This window comes from Capra hircus, chromosome 29 (assembly GCF_001704415.2).
Source record: "Capra hircus breed San Clemente chromosome 29, ASM170441v1, whole genome shotgun sequence".
Classification (NCBI taxonomy): domain Eukaryota; kingdom Metazoa; phylum Chordata; class Mammalia; order Artiodactyla; family Bovidae; genus Capra; species Capra hircus.
Window position 1 is genome coordinate 25,992,021 of NC_030836.1, and position 10,253 is coordinate 26,002,273.

The 10,253-nt window shown below is 38.0% G+C and overlaps 1 protein-coding gene across 1 annotated transcript; it reads right to left on the minus strand.

Moving 5' to 3' along the window:
* LOC102170300 (olfactory receptor 10S1-like) lies at positions 6,340-7,319 on the minus strand. Its single transcript, XM_005699549.2, has one exon. The coding sequence runs from the start codon at positions 7,306-7,308 to the stop codon at positions 6,340-6,342; it is 969 nt and encodes a 322-aa protein (XP_005699606.2). The 5' UTR covers positions 7,309-7,319.

A 10,253-nucleotide genomic window follows, 5' to 3' on the forward strand; every position in this document is an offset into this window, starting at 1 on the left:
TATGCATACATATAGCTGATTCACTTCACTGTATAGCAGAAACTAACACAACATTTTACAGTAATTATACTTCAATAAAAAATTGTCTCATTCCTTCAGATTATTTTGCAAATCATTAATCAGAAAAACAGATTTACCTACAGATTGTAAAAGTTAAGGGTGGCTAAGTGTTAATAGAGGCAATTTGGTTTTCTAGTTAGTGCCTTTAAGTACTATATAGCTATGTGGACTTCTTTTAACAGGGAGGAATACATCTGAGGAAACAAGTCAGTTATTTTATATACACAGCATAGAATTTTGAAATGGGATAAAAGGGGTTATGAGGTAAAGTATGATTCTATTGAAGTTGGCACAGCTGAGAATCAAACAGGTAAGTCATGGGATTCTCCTGTGCCTGTGTACTAGGATGGAGCTGTTTCTAGATCAGTCCAAAAGCTTTGATATTGTAGGCTTACAAAAGTGGCCTTTTTAGTTAGCGAACAGAAAGTTCCCTGACGACATCATGAATGTGTTTAATGTGAACTTTCTCTAAGTGGGCTACTGTTGTCAGGATCAGGTTTGGAATGTGTATGACGAGGGTTCACTGTGGTTAAGGGCTAAAGAAAACCAGAAGTAAAATGGTTCTAATAATTCCTGAACCCCCAGCTTTACTGAACCCCATTATATACTTCTCCTTATACGGCCTTGCCCCCAACACACACAATGTCTTCAAGTCTTGTATTTTATGAGATCACTGCTTAACATCAATTCATGATACACAACCCACTTTTAATCTTTGCAAGCTCATTCAGGTAAGTGGTTCTTTACTCCAGTGCCTGAGGGGCAAGGTTGAGCAGGAACTACTTGTTGCATCTAGCAAGAGGAAATGGGTGTTGATTCATTCACCCATTTGATTATGTGACTACAACAAACAAAACATGCATTTAATATCCATTATTGGTGATATGTACAATGGGCTGTATGTCATTGAGGCTGTTTTTCTCTTTAAAATGTAGTGGAGTTGCAGGCTACCCATGGGTTGAATGTGAGATCAGTTGTTTGTGTTCAAAATTCTTACTGAAATTTGATTCTGGTAAATTGATGTACATATTGAGGACAGACACAGTGTTTCCCCAAAGCTGGCACAATTGGTTTTTCTCTCAAGCACTGGGACATTTCCCTGTGTGGTCAACCTGGCACCAGGTGAAGTTGTTGCTTTACATGCTGGGTCTGGTGCACAAAATAAACACTTTTAAACATTAAAGCTCACTCAGTGAAGAAGTCTTACATTCTGAAGCAGAGATACCCTCTTGCTCAGTGAGTGGGAGGCTGGTGGAATCACCTGGGCTGTTTGAAGTCTCCCTGTGACATGAAGTTCAGTAGACCCACTTCACACATTAATAGAGACAACTTGCAGGGTGTCACAATTGTTCTTAGAAGTCTTGTTGCAGTTTCCTCTGAACCTTTGCATCTATCAGGCTGTGTGTTCCTCAGGGAAGGACAGTGAGGAGTTAGGGAAGGGGATCCTAGTTCCCATCTCAGGGATGATGAAACTGAGGCTCAGAGATGTTCATGCTTATTCCAAATTGCAATTTATAAGTGGTAGAGCTGAGACTAGGACTTGGGTATTTTGTTTTGATTCTAAATGTGTAAAGTTAAAAAAATATGCAGAATTTACTATATACTTTCAAAAATCAGTGACACATGAACAATGATTTTAGTGAGTAAAATGCATCTGAACACAGACAAAGGCAAAATTCTAAATTAAGAAAAATGTAAAATATCTTCACATTTCATTCACAGTTTATTGCCTAATTTAGAGTATGTGAACATATTGTGTACTTCCCTGCACCCATGTGTGCTAAGTTGCTTCAGTCATGTTCAACTCTTTGTGATCCTATGGACTGTAGCTCAATAGGCTCCTCTGTCCATGGGATTCTCCAGGCAAGAATACTGGAGTGGGTTGCCATGCCCTCCTCCAGGGGATATTCCCCTCCAGGGAATATTCCCCACCCAGGGATCGAAGCTGCATCTCCTGCATTGGCAGGCAGATTCTTTGCCACTGAGCCATCAAAGAAGCCCATATGTGCATGACATTTATTTTATAACTAGAAGCTTGTACCTCTTAATCCACTTCACCTATTTTGGTCAACGCTCCCACTCTTTTCCCTTCTGGCAACCACCTCTCTGTATTTACTCGTTTACTCGTCTGTTTCAGTTTTTTTTTTGTTCATTTGTTCTGTTTTTTAGATTCCCCATATAAATGAGACCATACAGTATTTGTCCTTCTCTGTGTGACTTATTTCACTTAGCATAATAACTTCTAGATCCATCCATATTGTCACAATGGCAAGATTTTATTTTTTATAACTGAATAAATTCCATTGAATGTATGTATATATACATATCTTCTTCACCCAGTCATCTGTCAGTGGACACTTAGGTTATTTTCATATATTGAGAATTGCAAACAGTAGTGCAATAAACACAGGGATATATATGAAAGTGAAGTCACTCAGTCGTGTCCAACTCTTTGCAACCCCATGGACTGTAGCCTACCAGGCTCCTCCCTCCTGGGATTCTCCAGGCAAGAGTACTGGAGTGGGTTGCCATTTTCCTTCTCCAGGGGATCTTCCAATCAGTGTTTGTTTTCTTTGGAAAATCTAAGAGTTTTAAAACAGATGCACTGGGATTTTCTTCACAGAAAATTATGGTACCTGAAATTAAGCACAGTATCATTTCTTTGTTTCTGACCGGTATGTAATCCATTTTCTTTTCTTGCTTTATTCCTTTGAGCAATGCTTTATGTAGAATGCATAAAAACAATGCTTTCTGTATAATGAATAAAAGTGATAAATGGATATCCCTGTCTTATTCCCAGTCAAAATTGGAAAGTTTCAGTCTTTCATCATTAAGTATAATGTTCACGGGAGTGTTTTTGTAGACATTATTTTTCAAGTTGAGGAAATTTTCCTCTATTGCTAGTTTTTGATAATTTAAAAAAATTATAAGTTGCTGTTGGTTTTAGATATTTCTTGTCTCAACTGATATGATCACATTTTTTTTCTTCTTTAGCCTATTCATATGCTACAGTACATTTATTGATTTTTTTCAAATACGAACATCTTTGATTCCCTGAAATAAACCTTACTTGGTTATAGCATATAATTCTGTCTATATGTATGCTGTTTTTTTTTTTATATTGCAGTATAGTTTTGATTGAGCTTCCCTGGTGGCTCAGATGGTAAAGAATCTGCCTGTAATATGGGAGACTTAGGTTCAGTCCCTGGGTTGGGAAGATTTCCTGGAGAAGGGAATGGCAACCCACTCCAGTATTCTTGCCTGGAGAATTTCATGGACAGAGGAGCCTGATGAGTTCCTTTCACTTATTTTTCATTTATTTTTTCTTATATTGTTCACTTATTTTTGCTGTTATATTTATTATTTCTTTTCTTCTATTTTCATTAAGCTTCTGCAAAAGGGATTTGTCCGTTTTTCTTTCTCTTATTTAGTCATTCAATTATTTATTTATATCACTATGGACTCATGGCTATTTTATATTTTAAATAATAATCCATTACCACTTCATTCAATATATTGGTGGAAGTTATTCTAGTTTTGACCACTGAGAACTCTTTCAACTGGCTCCTGTTTCTCTGTCATAACCCCATCTTTGTGTGTGTGTGTGTATGTGTGTACTTTAGCGCTTCTTTGCTTTCTAGCACAGACGCTCCAGTCTCTTCTTATACCATTTTTTCTCCAGTTCCTTTCCTGGTTTCTATTATTGGAGAACATTACCAGAAACTTCATACTTGAGCAGTAGGTGTATTTCTTGCTTTTAGGCCCTCTAAACTGAGAGAACAAGGAAATGTATGTATATATACCTGTCTATAAATATGTTTATATGTAACCATTTGTAGCTATAATAAGTTAAACATGACTTCATACTGATGACTCCATCTATAATCCATTACCACATCCTTTCTCCCCTAGCTTGTTTATTCTGCCATTCTCATGGTGGGATATCTGACTCACCATCAGCCACTGATTTACCGATCTGTTCAATCTCAGTAAACCTTGGCTTGCATTTGTTTTACTTAGGTCAGCATCTTTTGTCCCCTTCCGTGGAGCTGCCATGTACATCTGTAACAGAGGTTGTTTTGTCATGTTGTGCATTCCTTCCTAGAATCTCCAGTTTCCTAAATTAATCTGTACATTTGCACACATTGTTTCACTCTGTACTGTAAATCACTATGGGTTTTGACAAATACAGTGTCATGTATCCACCAGATATTAGCTGGAAAGCTCATTATTTCACCAGTAATTATGACATTTTAGTTTTCCTGTGTCTGTTCTTTATCAAGTTCTTTATCAAATATAGAGAGGTAGGCTCTCTTAATTCCTAGTTTGCTGAGTTTTTATCATGAATCAGTTTTTTTTTTCTTTTTTGGAATCAGTTTTCAATGTTGTTAAATCTCTTTTTAGTCACTTGATATATGACTTTATATGATTTTTCTTCTATATCCTGTTACACTGATTTTTGCATGTTGAGCTAGTCTTGCATATCTGGAGTAAATCCTACTTGATCATGGTATATACATGTTTTTACATATGTTGACTTTGATTTCCTATATTTTGTTCAGAAGTTATCATGCTTATATTCATGAGAGTTATTTGGTCTGTGGTTTTCCTTTTTTTGATGTCTTTATCCGACTTTAGAATTAGGATAATTCTGAATTGGATTATCCTGAGAATTAGGATAATTCTCATTGTATTATTTAAGAAGTAGTTCCTCTGTTTCCACTTTTCTGTAAGAGACTGAAGATAATTGATACTATTTATTCCTTAACTGTTTCGATAGAATTAATAATTAGACTATCTAGGTATGATTTTTCGGAAGGTTTATTAATTATGAATTCAATTTTAAAAAGAGATATTGAGCTCTTCAGGTTATCCATTTGTCCTACATGAGTTTTGGTATTTTGTGTCTTTATATGAAGTAGTTCATTTCATTTACATTATCAAATATGTGGAGAAAGAGTTATATATAATCTTCTTTTAATATCTGTATCATCAGTAGTGACAATATCCCCTTCATTTTTGATATTGGTTATTTCTGTCTTCCTTTGGTTATCCTGACTAAAGAGTTATCAGTTTTATTGATTTTTGCAAAGAATCAACTTTTGATTAAAAATTTTTTTCTCTACTGCTTATAACTTCATTCATTTCTGATCTAGGTTTTGCTGTTTATTTTCTTGTGCTTCCTTTAGGTTTCAATTACTTTTCTTTCTCTAGTTTCTTAAATTGGAAACTTAGTAAGATATTTTTCTTTTCCTATTAATAATGTATGCATTTAATGCTGAATATTTCACTTTGATCTTTGTTTTTGCTGCGCCCCATAAATTTTGGTAAGTTGCATTTTTTCGTTTAGTTTAAACCTTAGCTTGTATAATAAGCACTCTTGACTTCTTCAGTTTGCTTTGTAAGAAATGGGAGCATCCTTTTTTCAGCAAGCCCTTAACATAAATATATTATTTAGCCTGCATAAAATTCTACCAAGTAGTTAACTTTAATCTTACTATATTAGAAGAACACACTGAAACACCAAGTTATTATAAACTATGCACAAGATTTTATATCAAATGACTAGTGGAATCAGGATTCGAGTACTAGTAGGTCCACCTGATGTTAAGGTCCATGTCTTTCTATCACTTAGTTATAAACCACCTGGAGTGGGAAAATAAAGATAACACCACCTTCTAAGTGACCTTGGGCAGGTTGTTTTTCTCCTAATAGTTGTATTTTATCATCCTAAAAACTGTGGCTTCTTCTCTTAAACTGGGAGATGCATAGAGAAACATTAATTGTCTATACCTATACTTTTGTTATCAGCATTTTAAAATATGTGTTATATTTAATACAATTATTTCATAGTTAAAAAAGATACATTTGCTAAAATAAATGAGGCTGTGAATAGCATTTCACATACCTCTGAGCCATAAAACCTAGGTGGTAGAGATTTTCTGGGGATCACCCAATCCAGCCCTTTAGTTTTCTGCATGCCAGGAGGCATGGCAAGATCTTCGTTCCCTGACCGGGGACTGAACCTGCACCCCTTTCAGTGGAAGTGGAGTCTTAACTGCTGGACCACCAGGGAAATCTCCCAGCCCTTTGGTTTTAAAGATGAAAAGTTTGTGACAGACATTGACACCAGTCAGTTGGCTGAAAGGAGGGGAAAAAAGTTCTTGGCTGAGCTGAAACTCAGTTTTTCTGATTTCCACTTGAATGATGCTCCTTTCCCATTTTGATATGGAAATAGATGCTTTCTTGGCGGGTAAATGAAGAGAAGCGCAGTTTAGGTTAGCAGAGTGGGCTGCCTGCTGGAGGGTCTCTGGAATCTTGGCCCAGAAGTCTTCGCAGAGCCTGCTTCACCTCTGTGTTCCGCAGGGTGTAAATGAAAGGGTTGAGCATGGGAGTGACTATGGTGTAGAAGACGGCAGGGGCCCCGACGCCTGCCCCACTGGAGCGAGGCTGCAGGTAGATGCAGACCGGGGGCAGGTAGTACAGGAGCACCACCGTGAGGTGGGAGGTGCAGGTGGAGAAGGCGCACTTCCTGCCCTCCGCTGTGCGAATGCGCAACACCGCTGCGGCGATGAAGCCGTAGGAGATGATGATGAGGATGAGGCAACCTGCAGCCACAATGCCAATGTTTGCAAGCATGACAAGCTCATTGACGGTGGTGTCTGCACAGGCCAGCTTTAGCACTGGGGGAATATCACAGAAGAAGTAGGCGATGTGACGAGGCCCACAGTAGAGCAGGAGGAAGGTGAGGCAGGTATGTAATGCGGAGTGCACAGCACCCATGGTCCAAGTGATCCCAGCCAGCCCTGAGCACATCCGCCTGTTCATGGCCACCGGGTAGTGCAGGGGTCGGCAGATAGCCAGGTAGCGGTCGTAGGCCATGACTGTGTACAGGAAGCACTCGGTGCTTGCCAGGAAGTGGAAGCAGTAAAGCTGGATAGCACAGCCCTCAAAGGAGATCACCTTTCCATCCGGAGTGAGGAGGCCTACCATGACCTTGGGCACTGTCACCGTAGACAGACATGCGTCCAGGAAGGAGAGGTGTGCCAGGAAGTGGTACATGGGGGAGCAGAGGTGAGGGTCAGAGCCCACAGTGATGAGGATGAGGAGATTCCCAGTCACGGTGATGCTATAGATGAGGAGGAAGAGCAGAAAGAAGAGGCTGGGATGTTCAGCTGTGTACCTCAGACCCTCCAGGAAGAAGAAGTCCACCACAGTCTGGTTGGGGTCTTCTGTCTCCCTGATCATCTTCTCAGGCAGCAGAGGACTGACATCAGCAGACAGAATAAGTAGCCATTTAGTTTCCCCGGAGCGTCATTAGCCAGTTGGTCCATGTCATGGATATACATGTTCAGTTCACTCTTTTGGCCTGTTCTGGTGTTTTCTTGCTGCCCTTTCAAAATGAGTCTTTTAGTATGGGAAACACTATCTTTTTGAGGCACATAAAGAACTGTAAGGATTATTTGGGAAATAACAATGGCAAGATAAATACAGATTACAAATCTTACTCTCATGGAGCCTGTATATATATATATATATATTTTTTTTTTTTTAATTTTTTTATTTTTTATTTTTTATTTTTGCAGAGTTGGGAACTGTGGTTCCTCTGCTCCCCTGATTTACTCTGCCGTACTGCATATGTGGATGACCAGGTTCCTATTGCTTTGAGTCATCAGGGAGTCATATCTCATCTTCTGGGAGACTTGTCCAGAGTTTGGGAGCTATTACATCAGCCAGGAGCACAGCAGTCCCATGCATTCTTCATCCAGAGGGAGTTCTTTAGCTACTCACAATCAATTCTCAAGAGAAGGATGATGAAGCCTTAGAGAATTGAGTTAATAATTATCAGGACAAATTGTTCTGTTTCATTTCATGCTCTTCCTGTAAACCTTTATTTCAGCCTTTTGGGAAATGTTTTCCTGGTACTTTGTTTTTAAGTATAAAATGAAATTTAAGTTTTCTTTAATTCTTTCAATCTGTTAACTCTTAAACCTAATTAGATGTTAAATTATATGAAAATTTTCTTTAAACTGCTTATTTCTGCTCTATCTTCAGTTCTATAGGTTTTACTTAAGACTTCCTCTGCATATTTCATACCTAAATTTACACAAAGGTGTTTTATGTCTTAACTCTCAATTTCCTAATATATAAAATGTTCTGTATTCCACTTTGTCAGTTTTCTTAAAACAACATGTTTAATTTCTCTCTCCCTTTCACTGTTCCTCTCTGTCTAAGGCATAAATTGACTCTCTTTTCAATATGTAAAATTATCTGCAAACTGATTTCATTATAAGCACAAAATCTTTATCTTCTGCAGGAAGAAACTTCTCTTATCTAGGGTTGCTGTCTACCTCTTCGCAATTTGCCATAATCTCCCCCTGATCTCATCACAGCATTCCATCTTAGAAAGTGAATGGAATTCTTTTCATCTCTGCCTTCACTAATATACTCTCTATGGCTAATTTTGAACATTAATTCCTCTAGTAGCCCTTTGTAAATAATATTTTATCTCATACTACTTTATTTATTCATGAAATATATAGTATTAAGGTAATTATTAATAATAATTATACCAAAGTACATGCTATGTATCATGAATAATTATCCTAAATACAGTATGTTTCATGGGTGAATAAAGTGATGTGAAATAAAATATTTATAAAGGGCTTCTAGAGGAATAAATGTTCAAATTTATCCTTCTTTGGACTTAGTGTTCCATGTGTTCAAAGAGGAACATAGAGAAAATGTCTTATGCCTTATCTAGTTTCTTTTTTAAAAATTTATTTTTAATTGGAGTATAATTGCTTTACTATGTTGGGTTTAGTTTCTGCTGTATGACAATGTGAATCAGCCATGAATATTATATATAACCCCTCCTTCTTGAGCCTCGTTCCCCCAACCCTTCATTCCACCCCTCTAGGTTGTCACAGAGCACTGGGCTGAACTCCCTGTGTTACACAGCTCCTTACCTAGTTTCTGATTAATGTTTTTGGTATAGAGAAGTAGAAATAGCAAGGAGCCAAATTTATTTGGTTGCTTGTAAGCTTAAGTTTAGAAGGAAATGGCAACTCACTCCAGTATTCTTGCCTGGGAAATCCCATGGACACAGGAGCCGGGGGGCTACAGTTCATGGGATTGAAAAACTCAGACATGGCTTAGCAACTGAACAGCATTTAAGGGCTTCCCAGGTGACTCAGTGGTAAAGAATCCATCTGTTAATGCAGAAAACTCAGGTTCAGTCTCTGGGTCAGGAAGATCCCCTGGAGAAGGAAATGGCTATTCACTCCAGTATTCTTGCCTGGAGAATCCCATGGACAGAAGATCCTGTTGGGCTACAGTCCATGGGGTCACAAAAGAGTCAGACACAACTGAGTGACTAAACAACAGTGATGATGGCAAACTTAAGTTTAAGTCTCTGGTCAATCACTTATTAGCTGAAAAAGAACCATAAAGAAAGTGAAAGTGAAGTCGCTCAGTCATGCCTGACTCTTTGCGACCCCATGGACTGCAGCCTGCACCAAGCTCCTCTGTCCATGAGATTTTCAAGGCAAGAGTACTGGAGTAGGTTGCCATTTCCTTCTCCAGGGAATCTTCCCAACCCAGGGATCAAACCCAGGTCTCCCGCATTGTAGACAGACACTTTACCGTCCGAGCCAATAGAACCATAATTGTGCCAAATTTCTTGGTTCGTCCATTCATCAAATTTTAAATGGGGATATTATTATTTGTGACAATTATTAGTTTACTTAGAGTAGGACACATAGCACATGACCTTAAATTTATTCATATTCACTAATTTATTCAGTTTTCCTATAATGCTCCTGATGAAAAATTGCATAGATTCTGCTTGAACAAATTAAGCAATGGAGTATTCCCTATTTCACAAGAGAGCTCACTCCAATATTGGGTAGATTGAAGTATTGTAATGCCCTTTACATCAACTATATATATATATGCTTGATGTTTCAACCAATTAGGTTTAGATTTGTCCTCTTCTCACTCACTGGAATGGATATGATTTTTAAAGTGAACAAACAGTAACAAGTGTTATTGATTGTGGAGAAACTGAAACCTCTACACATTGGCATTCAGAATGCAAAATGGTAGAGTCCACTTGGGAAAACAGCATGGAAGTTTCTTAAGCAAGAGTTTTACTATATGATCGAGAATTTCCATTTATAGGGATACACAAG

What these genes read in the sequence shown, in the direction of transcription:
- LOC102170300 (XM_005699549.2), bottom strand. Translation starts at nt 7,308, where the DNA reads ATGATCAGGGAGACAGAAGACCCCAACCAGACTGTGGTGGACTTCTTC.